General features: G+C 39.5%; 1 protein-coding gene across 2 annotated transcripts in view; it reads left to right on the forward strand.

Moving 5' to 3' along the window:
* Positions 1–20947, forward strand: part of col28a1 (collagen type XXVIII alpha 1 chain) — a 59393-nt gene extending 38446 nt beyond the window's left edge. Inside the window, exons 18-36 of one of the 2 annotated variants that reach the window (XM_062983681.1) lie at positions 248–316; positions 1367–1438; positions 2002–2070; positions 2273–2344; positions 3280–3348; positions 5589–5657; positions 6478–6546; positions 7023–7091; positions 11434–11502; positions 12972–13040; positions 13825–13893; positions 15366–15446; positions 15547–15582; positions 16003–16039; positions 16833–17387; positions 17593–17771; positions 17924–18203; positions 18795–18971; positions 19631–20947. In XM_062983681.1, coding sequence (XP_062839751.1) covers positions 248–316; positions 1367–1438; positions 2002–2070; positions 2273–2344; positions 3280–3348; positions 5589–5657; positions 6478–6546; positions 7023–7091; positions 11434–11502; positions 12972–13040; positions 13825–13893; positions 15366–15446; positions 15547–15582; positions 16003–16039; positions 16833–17387; positions 17593–17771; positions 17924–18203; positions 18795–18967 — 2106 coding nt within the window. In that variant the 3' untranslated portion in view covers positions 18968–18971; positions 19631–20947. The remainder of the gene's footprint in view (positions 1–247; positions 317–1366; positions 1439–2001; positions 2071–2272; positions 2345–3279; positions 3349–5588; positions 5658–6477; positions 6547–7022; positions 7092–11433; positions 11503–12971; positions 13041–13824; positions 13894–15365; positions 15447–15546; positions 15583–16002; positions 16040–16832; positions 17388–17592; positions 17772–17923; positions 18204–18794; positions 18972–19630) is intronic. The other variant, XM_062983682.1, reaches the window with a different exon arrangement.
* The last annotated feature ends 528 nt before the right edge of the window (positions 20948–21475 follow it).

A 21475-nucleotide genomic window follows, 5' to 3' on the forward strand; every position in this document is an offset into this window, starting at 1 on the left:
ACATGCGCACAGCTATTACATTTTAGCAACCTATAGTGATAAATGACATTCCATCTTTAAACAACTACACTAAACAGTGCAATGTGTTTTAATTTGTTCTATTGTTCTTTTAATTTAGGGAGGTAGGACATTGGGAACTTGTTAGAGGACAATTTATAAATAAAACCATAAATTAATGCATCCATGTAAAACACCATTGTTATGATATAATATTTGTTACTAATTTCAATCTAACCCCTCCCTCAAGGGTCAAGAGGGCGCACCAGGAATACAAGGGGATGTGGGAGCACCAGGAATTGGACAGCCTGGACCTAAAGTGAGTGTGTTTTGCATATATACATATAGAATTTCATTGAATAACTGGTCCATGCCATTTTGCTGTTAAAAGAGAAGAAAACAGCACCCTTTCCCTAGTGCACATACAGAAAGTGATGGCCAAATTAGATTGTATATTTATCACATTTTGCATATCTGCTTCCCCAGTGATGAAAGTCCATTGTTTGTCATATGTCCTTTTTCTTTCCCACATATCTTGTATTTTGTTTGATTTGTTTTATTATTTGTCATTGGAAGGTAAAATGAACAGGAAAGCTCAATATGGAATGGAACATGAGTTACGTGTAGGGAATATGCATGGCCCCTTAATGTCTAATTTCACCCTGAGTAAATTGCCAGTTTAGCTTCACTGTGATCCCCAAGTTTAGAGGGAGATATGGTACTGGAAGAAATGCCAGAAAACTTCTGCTGCCTAACCACATTACTCTGTATAATTTCATTCTTACTTGGAGAAATTAATCCTTTTTTAAATTCATTTCTGGAGGTGAGTCTCGCAACCACATAACACTAAAGGTTGCTTCTCATGATACTTTTGGAATTATAGTGTAGTAATCATAGTATACAATATATGCCTTCTAATGCTATGCAAGTTTTTATTAATAACAGCATGTATTGGCAACAATACCAGCTCTGGTATTTGAAGAGCCAGTGAAATGCCTTTGGCAGCCCCTACCTGAATTAATCCTCATCTCTTGTTTTTGTGCAAAGCATGGAAATGTAACTTTTAAAAGATAACAGCCTGCAGCATTCCCCATTGGCTATGGTGACCTGGGAATTTTGGAAGCAGGAATTTTCCCAAAGGAACATTGTAAAGCTTTGGTGAAGGCTGGTCGAAACAAAAGACATTGACAGCAGGCAGGAGGGCTAGGATGCTCAGAGATCTAGGAATGGGTCTCTGTGGGGCTGTTGGCCTTGAAGGGTATCAGTGATTCTTGCCTTTGACACCAGCTCTTGGGGAAAAAACAAATAAGTATTGCGATCAAATCAATTTAATTGTGTCTTAAAACTTTGTTTGGATCTTCTTTCAAAGGGAGAACCAGGGAGTCAAGGATTTCCCGGACAAAATGGGAAACCAGGATTAATAGGAACCCCGGGCAAAAAGGTAATATTGCTTCATTTGTTACTAATGCACATTTCTAGTTAGAATAGAAATCACTCTTTTCAGCCAGTCAGCCAGCTCTCCTCATCGATCTGGGACAAAGCCTCACAACTGTGTCTTTAGTAAGATCATACCTTATTGGTACAGCTTGCGAAAATTTATTTTAAGACTAGAATGCTCCATCTAGCATGACTTTCAGACTATATATAAGGTAATAAAATAAGCCCCCCAGCTAGAAATGTAATAACATTACTTGATTTCCTTGTTTCCTGTAGTAGCCAACAAGATACCTCTAGAAGGCTCATGTGAAGGACATGAACACAATAGCACTTTCTCACTTGGTTTCCCAGCATGTGGTATAATTTATTATTGAGATAGAAGATAACTGCCAAGAATACAAACTCTGTGTGTATGTGTGTGTATAGATAGACTGGATGGATGGACGGATGAACAGATAGATAGATAGATAGATAGATAGATAGATAGATAGATAGATAGATAGATAGATAGATAGATAGATAGATATGGATGAAAGGATATGAGCATCTTTGTCTTATTCACACTAGGGAGAACAAGGAGCGCCTGGTGCAAGGGGCCCAGAAGGATTGCCTGGGAAAGGTGACATTGGCCCAAAGGTATGGTTTAATATATCTTCTTTACATGTGGTAGTTCTAGACGCAAAACTATCCATGTGGTGGATAGTGGTAGTTCTAGACGCAAAACTCAGACAAAATTGTATGATTGACACTTTTTATCTCAGTTTAGTTGTTGTAATATACTGCCAATTAGAAAGCAGTTCTTTCGTGAAACTGGGCTTTTATGTTTGGTTTTGGCTAGGGTGAAGAGGGACAAAAAGGAGCTCAAGGAATGGATGGTCCAAAAGGTATAGCAGGTGCTCCAGGTCCAAAGGTATGTTTATTTCCTGTGGATTCTGTATCCTGAGAGTACATTGTGCACATGTCTCTGTGGCCCATATCAAGCTACCTGCATAGATGCTTGGAATAAGTATGGCATAAAATGTTTGCGAAGTAAGCCTCCACTACCATCTCAATCTTCCAAATAAAGAAAAGGAAGGATATCTTTCTAGGATCAGGAACTCGGAAGTAGGAGTTTAGACATTTGTCACATGTAAGAGTTTATGGAGAACCAACATTATATGATAGCTGGAAGTGCTGAACTGTAACTTGGAATATCCAGCTCTAGTCTTCTCCCAAGACATTGATCTTACTGGGTGACCTTAGGCCAGGCATCCCTGTTCTTCAGCCTGACCTCCTACTTTTGGTATGGAGCAAGTGAGGAGGAGGAGAGCCATGTACATTGCCTTGAGCTCACTAGAGGAAACTGATTTAACATTACCTAAGAAGCAACCTGTCCACAAAGCTTGTTAAATTAACAAAGAAGTACAAAATGATTGGATTGCTATTAATCTAGCTATTTATTTAAAACAGAAATAATTAATGTGGCCTGCTTTTCTTAGTTTAGGAAACTGCAGTGTTCTTTGAAATCCTTTCCAATGTTGTGATTAAATAAGTTTCCAAATCCAAGAACAAATATAGTGGGTTGATTCCAGACATTGACTTGAGTACCTGTGGAGAATTTGGGCCCAAAAAATTTCATTGGGATTTTTGAAAGCATGACTAAGCTATGTCCATTCCCTTTTATATCTATTCATCAGGTGAATTAATTTCCTTGTTAGACAAGACATTGTGTGAACTCTCACAAGAGCAAACACCAGCCAACAGATCTGAGATTCTTGCCATTTTGAGAAAACGTTGCCATCAGGTTGTGCATTTCAAATGTTTATGACATCCAGCAACCATGAGTCATCATTTCCTTCCTTTTAGGGTGAATCTGGAATCAAAGGTGCAGTTGGTAACCCTGGGCCTTCAGTTCGTGGACTACCTGGTCCAAAGGTAAATGACCTCTTATATGATTGTCACAGGAAGAAAGGAGTGCAACATGTAACATGCATTTATATTAGGCTTTCACAAAGAGAGTGGTTAGAGCAGACATGCGCAAATTTTGCCCCCTGGGTGTTTTGGACTTCGGCTGTTAGGAATTGTGGGAGTTGAAGTCCAAAACACCCGGAGGGCCAAGGTTTGCCCATGCCCAGGTTAGAGGAACATAGAACTCTATTTATATACCAAGTCTGACTGTTGAACTGTCCTGTTCACTATTGTTATATTTATTGGCAGAGTGTAACTGTGGTCTCAGACAGAAGTCATTTCCAGCTGTACCTGCAGATGCCAAAAACCGAATCTGAGACTTTTTGTATTGGAAAGATATGCATTGCTACACAAAGCCCATTACTATTAGGCTTTGTGTGGTACTTTTTTGGACTGCAACTTTCAGAATTCCTGCAGCTTGCATGGATAGTGGCCACACTGCTTAGGGGATTTGGCCTTGTTGTTGTTGTTGTTGTTGTTGTTGTTGTGTGCCTTCAAGTAATACCAGGCATTCTGCTCATACCAATTTACCATTGCCAGCCACTTCTCGTAAAGAGCAATGCCTATGAGCCACATTACATGGTTATACCCAAATTATAGTAGATATTCATTTGTTTATGCGACATATTTGTTTGTCAGCATTATTTCAAGATAGGGAGGACAATTGAATTAGGACAATTGAATTTTGGCTCAAACGGAACCTAGTCTCCAGCTCCCTACATCATGGTGTACTGCAGTAAAAAAGTGATTTTTCTAAGCTCTGAATGTGAGCAAAGAATAGACATTGGCTTCACAAGAGATTGACGTTCTTGCTTTTAGATCAATTTCTATCAGAATCAGCTGTAGCAAATCCTTCTTATTTTGCAATGTTCATGTCACAGACAGAACGCCACCAAATAAAGTTCAACACAGTTTATTAAAGTTACAGAACCAAAAATGCCCGTAAGAAACAAAGGGCTAGGCAAACACTTGCCTTCGATGTGAAAAGATACAAAAAGACTTTGCTGGAACTAAAAACGGTTCTAAAGATAAACCGGATTAAACAGGAGTTTAATCCGGGTTAAATCAAAAATGCTTACTTCAGCCTGGCACTTTAAACAAAAAAAAGTTGATAAACAAAGATTCAATGAAACACAAATAACTGATAGCAGATTCCTCTCTGCTACTCAAAAGCTACGATTGAGTAACTAAGTTGTTACTCCTCCGTGCAGCGAGCGAACTCCGGGTCCAAACACATCAATCAGGATAGTAGCGGTCAGCAGGGTCCCAATCCGGTCCAAGGTCGAAAGCCAGGTACAGACGTCTTTAGTTCACCAGTTCCACCGATAGCCACAGAAGGGATAGTCCGAGGTCGAAGTCAGTCAGTCAGTCCAGCGTCAATCCAGAGTAGGCAATTAATGTCCGTCAAAAAGACGACGGAGGTCCAAGCTATCAAGATTAAACACAGGTTGCACAACAAAAGCCCACACAGTTCCTCCCGCCGTCTATGCCCAGTGTCCTTGGTAACTTACGTATTCAGCAAACGAATCACACCCGTCTTCAGGAATTTCCCCAACAAGAGCCCAAGCGTTCGTCCAGATTACCTTGCCCAACGCAATTAGCCATTGATCCTAAACCCCATTTTATCCCAGTTCATAACTCCTCATCGCTGTCAGCTGCTATCCTAATTCCAGGTGCCTCATCATCATCATCCTCATCAGACCTAAAACACCTTTGACTACGCCCCACAGCATCCCCAGCTGTGGATCCCGCTCCATCCCTCCAGCCCGTCCACGGGTCTGATCCTGCAACCCGCCAGTCGCCTCCCATGCTATCATTGCCGGTGACACCCAAATCCTCCCTCACACGAGTCCATTCCATGTCATCCTCCTCTGAGCTAACCATCTCTTCCTCCATTCTCTCGGTAAAACCCTCAAAGGAGTCTTCATCTGTTGGTTCTGCAAATAAGTCTCGGAGCCGTTTCCTTTCGCGCTCCTCAAGAGAGTCTGACTCTCGAGGAGTCTTACGACCTCGTCTCCCAGTATCGGAGCCATAAGGCTCAACCATAACAGTTCACATAGCTGTGATTTGCATATCTGGTATCCCAGATTGTGCTTTTACCAGAACAAGAAATACCAGAACTAGATAGTCCCTGCTCACCCACCCCCACCCCCCGCAAACAGAACAGATACTTAAATAATGATGTGTATTATTATGTTTATATTCAGGGGGAACAAGGATATCCCGGACCTCCTGGAAGTGATGGAAATCCTGGACCTTCAATTGTGGGACCTAAGGTAGGCAGTTTTAATATAACAAAATATGTTTAAGTGACTAATAATAAAGCAGTGAAAATAGATATTGAAATGTTTGAGTAACAGATAAAGGGAAAAGATTAACCTGATTTGCGTAACGTTTGTGCTTGTCTGCATCCACGCAGTTGTTCACAACTTGATAAACCAGTTAATAGAAATGGGAATACTCTGTTCTACCTCCTGACAAAGGTCACTCTTTATTTTATGCTTGTGCACAAGAACAAGAAAGTTCAATATTTTGCTCCCTGTTGGATGAGACAAAATAATTTTAAGCGTTTTTGAATTATTTTTCACATTTTGGGCCTTGCTTTGTTCAAAATGCAATATTCTTACAGCAACAAACCTTTTGTTTAAAAATCCTGTAATACCAATCAATTGATCAATCAATCAATCAATCAATCAGTATGGCACAGTCTTGCAATATGTTAAGAATGTTATCTCATTGAGGACAAAATATGCCAACTGAAAAAGCCCAATTTGGCATCAAACCTAAGGTATTCTGATCTGATCATGTTTTGATTTTTCCTGGGCTTCCCTAGGACATCTTTTAAATTTAAGAGACTGTAGACCAGCTAGCTCACAGTATTGCCTGCTCTCAAACCTTTAAACTTTGTGTTAATAGCTGCATCATGAATGCTTTGTCCTCTCCAATAGTATCTTCCACCAATCTCATATTTTCTTTCCAATAAGAATACAACATGATTCCATATAGCCATGCCTTGGTTGATGGGCACATGTGAATATTCTCCATCTTTATCACTAATTATGTTGGATTTATATTAATTTTCAAATTTGTTTTCAGGGCGCTCCAGGTTTAATTGGGCCACCAGGAGCTCCTGGGGCAAAAGGAGATGGCTTTCCAGGTTCATCAGTAAGTTCCCAGAATCTTAAAATACATTATTTTGCTTCTTTGCCCCCTGCCTCAAAAAGGTATAAAAATGAAGCAATCATATCAACAGTCAGAGTCTAGCAATTTGATATTGTTCTCCAGGATTCTGGATGGGGGTCTTTTCCAGTCTTACATAAGATAGGTGACTGATCAAAGGTCAGGAAATAGTTATTGTTCTTTTAGTATTTGTATCGCTAAAGAAGGAGCTGTACTTTAGGGATTTTCTGTTTCATAGGCCAAAATAACATGGTTGCTTTAGCTTGACTTGGGTGGGTAGGAGTGGAGACCTTTGCTGCTGTGCTTGAGTAAGCAAAATGTTTTGAACATATCCTGTTTGTAAAACAAATGTGCTGCCAGTGAGCTATGGCCTCTCCAAGTCTGCTGAACTAATTCAAAACTAAGGTAAAATCTCAGTATCTCCTATCTTTTTATGTGAGATTGACTTGTTTTCATTTTAGGGCCCTCGAGGATTGCCTGGAGTTCAGGGACCAAGAGGCCTTAAAGGATCAGGTGATCCAGGACCAAAGGTATTATGTGCTGTATTAATAAGTACCTGCTTATTGTTGTTCTGGGTCTTCAAGTCATCTCTGACTCATAGTAATCCTATTATGGGATTGTCTTGGCAAGATTTGTTCAGGGATAGTATGCCTTCTTCTGAGGCTGAGAGTTTGGCTTGCCCAAGGTCACCCAGTGAATTTCCATGGTCAAGAGGGGATTCAAAGAGGGGTCTTCTAATGTTCTAGCCCAAAGCTCAAACCACACTGTCTTACAATCTGACCAGTTACAAGCTGTTGCCTCTCAACTTATGGTGATCCCACGAATTTCCTAGGGTTTTCTTTGGTAAGGAATAGTCAGAATACTCAATTCATGGTTAAAATTGCCTCCCTTCTCTGTCTCATTAAGCAGCACCAGCGGTTCCTCTCCCCTTTGAAAACTGCTGGGGGAGGGAGGTTTTGGGTAATGTGTAAAGGGCTACAGAATAGATCTTTGCACCTTTTCCAAAAACAAAAATAAGAGTACATAAGCCACATTTGTGTGCTTAAAATCACTAACAGAGTTCTTGCTCCTGTCTGAAACATTAAAATCCTTGGAATGCAGTATACACATTGATGTTTTTTCTGCTTTGAGAACTATGTCAGTGTTTCATTTTGGGGGAAAGGATTCGTGACATTTTGAAAGGAAGGGGGTAATCATGCCCAAGGGTCATTTCCCCATCCAACTGTCATGCCTAATTGAAATTACACTGCTCCATTCTGCACGTATTTTAAACCAGTTTTGTTTAACTGAAGAGCCCTCTAGTAATTTTACATACAAGTCAAGTTGGAATGCCACGAAGCTTCACTGTTTCAGAATGTTCCTCAGAGCTCAATTGGAGCTCTGTTCTCTGGCCTTGAGATATGGCTCACATATGTGAAGAACAGGGAGGAGGAATTTTATATAACAAGAGGCCCAATTCATACAAAATTGCCTGTGGGATGTATGAGAACTATAGGGATAGGTTTTGTTGTACATAGGGTAGACATTAAGGACAAGGAGCATGGTTATGGTTACAACATAACATACTATGCAAGTGGAATCCATTCAAACACCAAATTTTAAGAACACTATTAGCTCAATAGATTACAACAAGAGAAACAACCAACTTTCTCATTCAGTAAAGGAGCCGTGATCAAAACCACCAACATTGTCCCTGGCAGCAGGATGTATCAATCACAAGAAGAATATCATTTTAAAAGGTATTTTATCCTGTTGGACTCAGGTTCAATACCAGAAAAGAACTGAAGCTTTATTTTCATCCCACCTTTATGGATATTATTATTATGATGTTTATTTATACCTCGCTTTTTCTCTCCACAAAGGAGATTAGGTTGTCCTTCATTCAAGAACATGCTGCATGTGTGTCAGGGTTTTCATAGGCAATGAATACTTTGAGGTGATTTTGCAGTTACTTCCATTGATATACAGTCTAAATCACCTGGTATTTGTTGGTCTCCTTTTGAAGTACTAATCAAGGTTGAGTTTAAATTTCAAGATAGGATCTGGTGAATTTAAGGTATTTGTGCCTCCTTATTCCCAAGTAAGCCCACAAATTAATTGAAGCCTGCAAAGTGCATGTTTTGATGGGTGGATCCACTACTTTCCACCTGCAAAAAAGCATAAAGAAGTTTATGGATCCTCTGCCACCACCTGCTGGTGTTATGTGACACATCTGTGCTTCTAAGCACAAATAGCCAAAGTCAGCTTAGTTTGTAATGTTTGGGTTCCTTCACTCATGTGCCTTTTCATACACAGTGTAGGAGCAAGATACTGCACTTAATACATTATCTGGCTGTACATATGTCTAAGCTTTGTATATGCACCTGCACAGAGGGGCCAGAATCAGCAGTAGGTTTCCAGTGCACATCATCATCATCATCAAAATAATCATTGACGATCACTTGTATCCAAGTATGATTGCCGTCCAAGTATAGTATCTTGGCGGCCAGTCCGTAGGTGATGAAGAGACCTATTCTTGACCTGCATGTTCTGCAGTGAGGACATCGATTTTCAGGTGGAAGGCCGTCCCGGTCAGAGTTGGCTTGACACGCCTTCCTCTTGACACATTTCTCCCTTTTGTTCTCCATGCATGCCTCTTCGAATTCCACAGCAGTGTTGATAACAGCTGGCCTCCAGATAAGGATGCTCAAGGGCCAGGGTTTCCCAGTTCTCTGTGTCTATGCTACAGTATTTAAGGTTGGCCTTAAGCCAATCTTTAGATCTCTTTTTCTGCCAACCAACATTCCATTTTCTATTTTTAAGTTGGGCGTATAGGAAGTATTTTTGAGTTGGGCATTTGGACAACGTAGCCAGTCCAGCGGAGTTGATGGCGGAGGATCATCGCTTTTATGCTGGTTGCCTTTGCTTCTTCCAGAATGTTGACATTTGTCCTCCCATCTTCCCAACAGATTTGCAGAATTTTTTGAAGGCAACACTGATGGAATTGTTCTAGAAGTCGAGTGTGACATCTGTAGACAATCCACGTTTTGTAGGCATATAACAGGGTTGGGAGGACAATAGCTTATAGACAAAAATTTTGGTCTCCCTACAAATGTCCCAATCCTCAAACACTCTCTGCTTCATTTGAAAAAATGCTGCACTCACAGAGCTCAGTGTTGTATTTCAGTGTCAATGCTGACTTTTGTGGAGAGGTGACTGCCAGGGTAGTGGAAATGGTCAACATTTTCTAATGTTACACCATTAAGCTGTATTTCTGGCATTGCAGAGGGATTGGCTGGTGCCTGCTGGAAGAGCACTTTGGCTTTCTCGATATTTTTGTATGCTATATTATATATTTTGTATGCCTCTGCAAAGGCATTTAGAATGGCTTGTAGGTCTTCTTCTGAACAACCACAGACTACATTATCATCAGCATATTGGAGTTCTATAACAGATGTTGTTGTGACCTTGGTTTTGGCTTTCAGTCTGCTGAGGTTAAATAGCTTGTCATCTGTCCGATAGATGATTTCCATGCTGGTGGGTAGCTTCCCATCAACAAGATACAGTATCATAGCAATGAAGATGGAGAATATGGTTAGGGCACACTAACAGAACCCTGTTTGACACCTGATTCCACTTTATCGACATTAAGAAGACCTTCAGATAACAAGAACTTCAGATAATGTTATGCCCATACTAACACTAATGACAATGAGCAATTAGATAATGCATACATTGTACTAGGTAATTGAAAGCACATTCCAAGATGATGATGCTTTCAGATGCTTTCCAGCCATGGCTCTCTGATATTGATGAAATGCAAGTGCATTTCTTGACAGCTTTTCTTGAATATGAAATGCTGTTAAGAGCTAACATATCTGTTTCAGAGTCGGTCCTATTGAGTTCATTGGGACTAATTCCAAAGGAATTTGTTGTAAGATTGGTTGCTTTCCTATTCTTTGAGAAAAATCACATTTTATGTGAAAAACTGATCAATCCAGATTTTATTTTTGTGGTTTTTGTATTCCAGCCATTAAATATCCCATGTGAACTAGTTTGTACATTGGCTTTGCCTACCAAATATATGTGTTTTTGGTGCAGCAGGCCTTTGTCTCTTTAAAGCGGATGAAGCTACTTTCCAACAGCCATTCACAGCTGTCCCATTATTTAAATCTCTGTTTTGTTATACATTCCGATTTATTTAATTTGTGAAAGGAACTATTAGATAGTGTAGATATTTAGAAGTGTTGTGGAACTGGGAAACTGCTCCAAATTGCCCTCCTGGCAGGTTTTCCTACCACGTGATTTTATGTGCAAGGAAAGCCATCTGGACAGGAGACATTGTATGAGAAAACATTAGATGGTTTTTCTCCCCTATTTCTTCTTTCACTCAAATAATCCTTTACAAAGAGGATTTTTTCAGTGAAACTCTCATATGGTAAATAATGGATCACATCTACCTAACTCAACTTTTACCTGAGGCCATTATTTGGGGATCTCTACACATGCAGCTCCAGATCAGACAAAACCGAATCTGGAAGTGATGTCACAGTCATTCAGAGCTAGAAGCGACATGCTGGTGTGATCTTGCTAGGTTCCACATGAGCCAAATTAGTCTCTGTCCCAATGCAGTTGTTCTCCCTATCTTGAAATGATACTGGAAAACTAATATATTGCATAAACAAATGAATATCTACTATAATTTGGGTATAACCATTAATGTGGCTTGTAGTTATTGCTCCTTATGGGAAGTGGGTGACAATGGTAAACTGGTATGAGTGGAATGCCTTGTAGTACGTCTACCCTTTTGTGTTAAAATCAAGCATGTTTGTCCATTTACATCTATGAGATGTCAGTGAAACTATGTTGGAAGTCTTTCTGTCTTTTCCTTAGGGAGAACAAGGGCCAAGAGGACCCCCAGGGCCTTCTGGACCAAGGGGAATAGGAATACCTGGTCCTAAGGTGAGTAAAAATCCCTCCTTAAAGATACATGTTTCTGATCTCTGTAGACCTTAGAAATAGCAATGTTTAGAGTAATAAGGTAAAAGTTTTCCTCTGACGTTAAGTCCAGTCATGTCTGATTCTGGGGGTTGGTGCTCATCTCCATTTCGAAGCCATAGACACCTCCAAGGTCATGTGGCCAGCATGACTGCATGGAGCGCTGTTACCTTCCTGCCAGAGCGGTACCTATTGATCTACTCACATTGGCATGTTTTCGAACTGCTAGGTTGGCAGAAGCTGGAGCTAACAGCAGGCGCTCATTCTGCTCTCGGGATTTGAACCTGGGACCTTTTGGTCTGTAAGTTCAGCAGCTCAGTGCTTTAACACACTTCGCCACCGGGGCTCCCAGTGTAATACATTAGAAATAAATCATTCATTTGAAATGTAAAAAAAAAAAATCTTTAAGCCAAGAGAGGTTGGTGTATTCCTTGTCAGTTGAAGTGAATAAACTGCTTCGAGCTGTAATCCAAACTTTAAAAGAACTGTCCAAAATATCAAAGCCTTTCCTTAGTATAGATTCAGCACCTTTGTCATCTCTTCAAAACTGGATTAAAACACAGACCAGATTCACTGCCCCTCTGGTATAGAAGCCCCAGTGTTACAACATCAAACAGATCTGGGAAGTTCTGACCTTTCTGGATTTATTATTATCATTTATTTATATACCACCATCGCGGTACATGGCACTTTACAAGTAAAAGAGCAACCTACCCATAGGCTTAGAATTATGACATTACAAAAAGAAAAAGGAATAGCAGTGTGGAAGGGGATTAAATTCAGCAGATACGGCCTCTTCCCCCTTTTTTCTCCAAGGTCAGGGCAATGGCAGCTGGGATGGAGGAGAGGACCTTTCATCGAGTTCTGGGCCTAGCCAGGGCTGGGCTGTGCCACAACTAGTTAATAGCCAGTAGCAATAGATCACTGCTGACCGAAAGGTAATGAGTTCGAAGCCCACGTCGGATTGAGCACCTGACCGTTTAATAGCCTAACTTACTGTCCACCTATGCAGTTCGAAAACAGCTGCAGCTGTGAGTAGAGAAAATTAAGGACTGCTTAATGCGAGGAGGTTAATTTAATTTACAACATCATAAAACTGCCAGTGAGCGAAGAGCAAAGAGGAAATACTACAATTAAAAAGAATTCTGTATCATGGTGGATGAAGCAACAGCTCCCCCTGTGGCTGGAATTGAGCACAACCTCCTGAAGCCGGAAGTTGGAAAATGTTGAATTACCTCTACTGTCTGTCTGTATGTATATGTGTTTTATGTCTAATAATGGCATTGAATGTTTTCCATGTATATGTGCATTGTGATCCTCACAGAGTCCCCGTTGGGGTGAGAAGGGCAGAATATAAATACTGTAAGTAAATAAATAAATAAAATATTAAATTATTCTTTCTCTAATTTTAATTTTTGGCATTTTAAACACAGGGCGTTATAGGGCAAAAAGGTTTGCCAGGTGCACTGGGTCCTCCGGGAGAGTCTATACAAGGAAGTAAGGTAAAACATTAAATGCTGAGGAAAACTTTTGAAAATGGTCACTCTCCCTTTCATTATGCAATTATTTCTATCAATATTGTTGTAAATAGAGAGATTATTGAAGTTTCAAAGCTCTCTTGAGGCAAATCCTCAAATGAATAAGAATTTTTTCTAACTGATGCAGTTTGTATATTTTATATTCATTTTTTGGCCATGTGGAAAAATAAATCTCGTAAAAATCAAATGAGATATAAAGGATAAAAGTGTGTATATATTAAAAAGGCCCTCAATAAGCATTTGGTGAAATCCCAGAATTCTGTCATTCTCTGCACTAATAAAGCTCTGAAACTCAGTACTTTTGGAAGATTTTGAATCCCAAAACAGGATGCTGTTTCCTGTTGTTTAAGCTTGTCTCATCACAGGAACATCTGCATATCAGTTTACAGGGACATGTTAGGGAGCAATGCTTTTAGGGAAATATTGTCACTGCTAAAACTCACAAACCAAGCTACAGAATTTTTTTTCTGGCAACTTGTCATTTAGAGATTCCGTATGTAACAGGAAAACTGAAGTATTAAAAGGGATAAGATGTCTTGCAAAACATCTGTCACTGTTGTGCGTGTTTGTTGTCAGTATGTTTGCTAAGAAGGCAAATGGGTACACCAAAACCTTTGTCCAGCAGACATTTGAAGCAGCTGTGCATTTAAACAGAAGATGACCTAAATAATTGAGCCTGTGCTGACCTATGTTCCAGCATATGCCGTCTTTTGCAAAACTTAATGTTACATTTTAATGCCATTTGCAGGGAGAGCAAGGAATTCCGGGTTTACCAGGATCAAAAGGCTCCATAGGAGTTGGACTACCTGGTCCTAAGGTAAGAGATTGCCCATTTATACTAAAAACCCTGATATCTGCCTGAAGATTTCTTGGGATCCTTCCTGATGACCATTTTATCGTACAGATTTCCTGTTTTATTCATTTATTTAGATGAAGGTTGCCAGCAGTGACATCTTCCAGTTGTAATCCTTACATTCTTGTAACATGTATCTTCTTTCTCCCACGCCCCTATACCACAACATTGTCAGAAAAAGAAGACTTGCACAATGCCTTTTGATTTGTAGTTCTTGGAATTTCCTCTCCTTAATTCTTCCTCTTCTGTGTCGCATACATGAATTATACTCTTCCACAGATTCTGCAGAATCAAATTAACAAGATTATATAAAACGTATCTAAACTATGTTCATCTAAAATATTCCTTTTCACTGTAAGATTTGTTTAGGTGCCCTCCACGCCAACTTCCATTAAAACAGCATAGATAAAAAAAATATTTTAGAATCTAATACTATCATGTTGAGAACAGCAGAAATGGCCTCCTCCAGGTAATGACTAATGGATTGCATACAGATATGAAACTGTAAAATGTATACTGCCTGTCACTTCAGTGGATCACATATCAACTAATGTGTGTTGATAAATGCCTCTAAAGATCCTACAGAGTCAGAATTGGGGAATACCACTACCACAACCCAAATCCCTTTTGCAATCAGAGTTCAGATTGTGTAAATATCTCCATTCACCTGCCAAATGCTAACCTGATCTGAATTGATTTTGTGCATTCTGAACATATTTGCTTCTTCATGACCAGCATTTTTAAAGCTTTTAGCACTAGCTCCCATGGAAGAACAAGAAACGAAATTGAAGTGGGTTCCCAAGAAAAATGGGCCGGGCTGTAGCACAGCAGGTTAACCACCAGCTGCAATAAATCTTGCCAATTTGAAAGGTTAACAGTTCGAAGCCTGGGTCGGGGTGAGCACTTGACCTTCAGTCCAGTTCACTGCTGACCTAACAGATCGAAAACAGCTGTGAGTAGATAAATAGGTACCACTTAAGCGGGGAGGTATTTTAATTGGCACCATAAGGAAATATCAGAAAAATGATTTTTTAAAGGATAAAAAAGGAGAAAGTCTGTGAAAAGGGCTCATTGACATGAAGGATTGAGTGACAGCACCCCCTAGTGGCAGGAATCTAGCACAACCTCCAGGACGCTGAAGATGGGAAATGCCTATATACCTCTATCTGTACTGTGTCTGTGTATAACAGCATTGAATGTTTGCCATATATGTGTTCTGTGATCTGCCCTGAGTCTCCTTTGAGGTGAGAAGGGCAGACTATAAATACTGTAAATAAATAAATAAAAATGTTCAGGATGACCTTTTTCTTATGCAGAACTGGCCAAGAGTTGTACATATAATTTCCTCAAACTGATTATGCAGGAACAATAACAAGATGCATCTTTTCATAATTATATAGTGCAAAATAATAACCATGCTGCATGCTTTAAAATAGGGGGATTATGGAGAGAAAGGTGATCAAGGAAAGAGAGGTAACAAAGGAGAGATTGGAGAACCAGGACCTGCAGGACCAAGGGTAAGTCTTAACATATTCCTTTATTTGTTTTTGCATTGCAGAAGATATTTTACTTATTAATCATACTTAATAATTTATGCCATTTTTTTTTACCTTTCAGGGATTTTCAGGAGTTAAAGGTGAAGCGGGTCTCACTGTAAGTGAACCTCTGTGTGGTGAATAATCAAAAATGTGTCAAACAGCCTGTAGTACTCTTTCAATCTATGCTACCCAGCCTTGTGGCCATAATATAAGTATCATAATCCCCAGCCAGTATCTTCAAATATTGGAAGTGCTGGGAGTTGCAGGTCAGCTTTTTGTGGAGACCTATGTGTAGGAACCACCTCTTCAGATATTACTTAAGGAAAATTGGATTCTGCCTGCTGGATCTGCACATCATTTTACACTAGTTTGGCATAATTTCTGAAAAGTCCTTTGTGTGTGTACAAATTATACATGCAATCAGAGGTGTATTTACGTATACACTTTTTCAGCACTGAAATCATAAAAACTGTTATTTCTTTAAAAAATTATTTCCAAATCTTAAAACTCAATTAAAGTACATGGTCTCTTTCAGAAAGAAGAGGTAATCAAACTCATCATGGAGATATGTGGTAAGAGCTGCGTAGAGTGGAAAAAACAATTATATACATTGCTTTCATTGATAGAATTAAAGGAATTGTTTAATTAAAGCCCCGGTGGCAAAGTGTGTTAAAGCACTGAGCTGGAGAACGAAAGGTCCCAGGTTCAAGCCCCGGGAGCGGCGTGAGCGGCCGCTGTTAGCTCCAGCTCCTGCCAACCTAGCAGTTCGAAAACATGCAAATGTGAGTAGATCAATAGGTACCGCTCTGGCGGGAAGGTAACGGCGCTCCATGCAGTCATGCCGGCCACATGACCTTGGAGGTGTCTGCGGACAACGCCGGCTCTTTGGCTTAGAAATGGAGATGAGCACCACACCCCAGAGTCAGACATGACTGGACTTAACATCAGGGGAAACCTTTAGCCTTACCTATTCCCTGCACTGGCAGGGAATATAAACTATTATCTGAAGGGACACTATTATTACCCTATAAAAAGTTCCACAATAGTGTGTTTATACTCCCTTGCATGGTGGAGAATCCTATATGGAATAAAGGTAGTCTAAAACTATATGCAGGAGAAACCAACATTGGGACCAATTAGACCGCCGAGGAGTGCAACAGTTGAGAGGCTTTAGATGTCATTTCCAGTGTCTTGGATTTAGTCCAAAAACAAAGTGTCATTGAGTGAGTGCAGCTCCTTTCAGACCAGTATTATGTGCTGTTCCACAATTCAATAATTGAATCAGTGAGTCAGTACAACCGTAGAACAAAATACAAAATACTTATTGCTTAAAGGGTTGTAAAACTATCTACAATTTACTTTCAGGTTGTGGTGTTAAATGCAAAGAAAATCCTTTAGAGCTAGTATTTGTGATTGACAGCTCTGAAAGTGTTGGGCCTGAGAACTTCGACAGGATCAAAAGGTTTGTAAAAACAGTGATTGACGCTGTCACAGTTAACCAAGCAACAGCCCGTGTTGGCATCATCAATTTCAGCCACAAAGTTGATGTGGTGTCTACCCTGCAACAGTATCCTAACAAGGAAAGCCTTAAAGGTGCCATAGATGTGATGCAGTACTTAGGAGAAGGTACATACACTGCTACTGCAATCAGCAATGCCACCAATATATTCAAGTCTGCCCGACCAGGGGTGAGAAAAGTGGCCATCGTAATAACAGATGGGCAAGCAGATCGGCGCGATCCCAACACTTTGGAGGTGGTTGTGAAGGATGCCCATGCAAGCAACATAGAAATATTCGTAATTGGAGTGGTTCAAAAAAGTGATCCCAATTTTGACAGTTTTCGGAAAGAAATGGATCTCATTGCTTCGGATCCAGACATTGAACATGTCTACCAAATAGATGATTTTATAACACTACAAGGTAAGATTTTCTGAAATATTTTAGATAGTGGTTACAATGCTGGCTAGAATATTCTGTGAGTTGTCCTTTAAAAAAAAGAAACATTTCCGAATTGTTTGATTTGTATTTAAACCAAAAGATCTGCCACCCTTCCATCTAACTTAGCTAAATCCCTGTTTTGTCTTCATTCCCAGCTAACTGATTTGTCTTTCTATACATCTTCCAGCTCTTGAGAATAAAGTATTCAAACAAATTTGTGAGAATGATTTCAGTGTGTATATCACCGAAGTGCTCAGTTCACTTTCTCCTGGATCTGAAACAAGACGTGAAAACACTGGTCGGTTTGCCATAGCTGGTACTCCAGAGACAGACATCCTTCCACAAAAACCAGAAGTAACTGAACCTGTAAGTATTTCTATAGAACACTATTTATATAGAGATGGGAACCCATAGATTACTGGCACAGCCTGTGTTTTACAGGCAGAAATCCTCAGTTTTGATCCTGTTATTTGTTTTACCACTGGCATTTGAATATTTACTTATCTTTCTTTTGGTAGGTACACCGTCCAAGGATACCTGATGAGAGAATAGCATCACGTGTTGACTGGGATCAGTATGGTACCACAGCTGCTCCTAAACATGTTCCTGATAGTCGCAGGAAACCTGTCATCCCTTCTGTTTATGACCAAAAAGAATATCTGGAATTCAGTACACCGAGTCCAGAGACTTCTGTCTCATCTGATTTAACTAGAGGTCTGCAACCGGACACAGCAAGTGCACAGCTTCACAGAGCAATAGGTATTGCCAGGGATCTAATGCTGGAAAGGGAAAGGCATGGTAACTTCTAGTTAATGTGGTAGTTATGAGATATGGCCTCACTAAATAGAGCAGGAGGACTATCAGGTGGAAAATGGCAACAATGGTTCTTTGGTGCTTTCCCTCAAAGGAGCACCAAGAGAATAGAAATGATTTGTGCATCCTGGGTTAGACTATGTCCTTGCCTTTTGCTAGTTTATGTAGAGAGGGGAATGGTTCCATTCTGATAAAGAGTTAATACTATACAGTAACTTTTATCAAAGAAGCAACCCTCTCATTTTTTGAGTAGTGGTGAATGGCTTTTTTGAATGCTTGGACAGAAAAATGGCAACAATGGTGGCTAATGGCAGTGCTGGCTCATAACCCTTGACTTATCCATGAATCATATAAATATCCATAATTTTGGCCGTCAGCCCCCCCCCCCCCCCCCCGAGGTCAACTTTGACAGTAATTTCAGTCTTTGCCCAAAAGCTCAGTGATACTTTTTAAAGGTGTGGTTGCATGTACACTGCAATCAACCTCATTTGCTGTTGCAGATAAGGCCAAAAACAGAGTGCTTTTTAAACATCAACCATATCTCATCTGAAAAATGTTTTGCTATTTCCTTTTCAGATTCCAAGTGTCTGGAACCACTGAAAATTGGAGATTGTCAAAATTATGAAGTGAAGTGGTATTATTCCAAAGATTCAAATTCATGTGCCCGGTTTTGGTATGGAGGCTGTGGTGGCAACCAAAATAGGTTTCAGACAGAATGGGAATGCCGGGCAGCCTGTGCACAAGGATAACCAAGTAGGTCATGTTAATAGCAAGCTCTCTAATACGGAATTATTATCTTGTAATAATAGCAGATTTGTTATATAAAGGTTTATACTACCTGTAACATGACTGCAACTGTGGTACAGTGGAGTCTCACTTATCCAAGCCTCGTTTATCCAAGTTTCTGGATTATCCAAGCCATTTTTGTAGTCAATGTTTTCAATATATCGTGATATTTTGGTGCTAAATTCGTAAATACAGTAATTACAACATAACATTACTCCGTATTGAACTGCTTTTTCTGTCAAATTTGTTGTAAAACATGATGTTTTGATGCTTAATTTGTAAAATCATAACCTAATTTGATGTTTAATAGGCTTTTCCTTAATCCCTCCTTATTATACAAGATATTCGCTTATCCAAGCTTCTGCCGGCCCGTTTAGCTTGGATAAGTGAGACTCTACTGTATTTTTAGAAAGTTGTGTATTTTTCAATGTTATTAATTTAAAATAATTTTATCTCTCTTTTCCATAAAAAAGTTTAAGATTGTTTACATAAAGCTCTGCCAGGAAGATATTAATAGTTACAGCAACATAACATGGAGTAGTACATTCTGTTATGAAAATCTGCAAATTTAGTAGATGTACTTTTCTTAGGTAACATATAATTTCTGTTCTGTTCTCTACTTACAGACAATTCGAGCTTCCAGAAGAAAGTGAAGTCATTTCTAGAGTTTGTCCAAGAATACTAGAATAATTCCAAATGTTGTGTTGTTACAAGTGCTACATTTGTACCACACCTACTGATTTTTACAATGCATTCCATAGATTTAGTAGAACATGTTTATCTTCATAGCTAATAGCTTCACTGCAGACGATAATTCCATGCTTATTGTTAAAATGTAGTACTGCCTATGCCAGTCTTTCAGAAATATGAGCAAGTTAGAATATGGCATTATTATTATTTGGAAATGAAAATATTCTCTAGGTGCCTCCATTCTCCACAAGTAATACCTGAAACTGGTAAGCACTGTAAGACCAGCAAATGAAAAAATACATCAGATTACTGACCAGTGGCCAGGGGTCTTAAAAGGGGGTGTTTATTCCTTCACTGAAAGATGAAGCAGCCTTTCTGATTAGACCATATACTGCTGAGAGAAACAGTAATTGAAGCTCTTAATGCAAAATCTCTCTCTCTATATATATATAGGTGCAAGTGTGTGGATGGAGTTTTATAGGTATGTCTACATGTAGTAGCCAAGGATGGTCTAAGCCAGCGGGGTGCTGATTCAGAAAATCACATTGGATAGACTACTTCAGCTCTAGTTTCTGATACAGAACATATGCCATCCAGTAGTCTCCATCTGCTCACCCACAGAAAAACATATTTAATAATCTAGAGTTGAATTTCCCCGCATATTTAGTGGACCTTATTTTAGGTTGTGCAGCCCACCGGTTAGAAACCACTGGTCTAAACCAAAGTGAGCAGCTTTTGCTCCACCAGATATTGAAGTGCAACTCTCAATAGCCCTAGGCAGCAGCTCCAGGGGGAAGGAATTATGAGACTTACAGTCCAAAATCTTCTGCATTAATTGCTGCTTTCTGACCTTTAATGCATGTATAGGAGCTGCAATTAAAGATAGGCAGAGAACAGTAGATGGCCCAGCATTTGCATTCTGCACATCAAGAGTCATTGATACAATTCAATAAAGCTTATGTTGGCATCAGGAATATCTGCTTGTCAACAAGATTCTCCTGAATAAGGACCAGTATTTGCAGGAATATGTGTTAAAGCTTACTTCATATGTTCTTGTATCTCAGGGCTCTTTTAGAAAAGAGTAGCTAGCAAAGCATCACAGTGAATTACAGGGGAATTCAATTAGAATTAGCACTGAAAGATGTACATAAATATATTTTTTCATACTACATTTTCCCTTGAAACCCTGCCTCTACACAAAAAGTACTGTACATGGGAAAATTGATCAGCAGCCATTAAATGGATCTTCTAAAGATGTGCTATTTTATTGGTCTTATTTGGAAATGCTACACATAATGAACATCAGATCAAACATGAATAAATGCTGACTCCATTGTTCAAACATCCAAAAGGTTTAAAGAACATCAGTTAATCTCGTACATGGTATCAGAAATGCTTATAGCACTATAGCTATAAATGCTTATAGCACCTCTGTTGTAAAGCGGACGAAAATATGCAATAGCTTTGATTAGTTTCATGACCATTGAAACATATAAAGCTTTGCAGTTTATAATGCAGATTTATGTCCCACTGAATGTACTGTTGGTATGGGGTGGCACTATTTGCTAATATGCTCAAGTTGCAAACCTATGTTTGCATGCTTGCTTGGGACAAAAGTCCATTCAGATTTTAGGTTAACATTCTTCCTGTGCATGTGATTCCTGATTGAGTAATATTCATAGAAAGATGCTTATGCACATAGAGCTTCATTAAGGATGAATGTGTGTGCCTGCCATTACTTTGCAGTTTTAAAAAAATGTGCACAATCTTCTCATGTTTTC

The sequence above is a fragment of the Anolis carolinensis genome, chromosome 6 (genome assembly GCF_035594765.1).
Source record: "Anolis carolinensis isolate JA03-04 chromosome 6, rAnoCar3.1.pri, whole genome shotgun sequence".
NCBI lineage: Eukaryota > Metazoa > Chordata > Lepidosauria > Squamata > Dactyloidae > Anolis > Anolis carolinensis.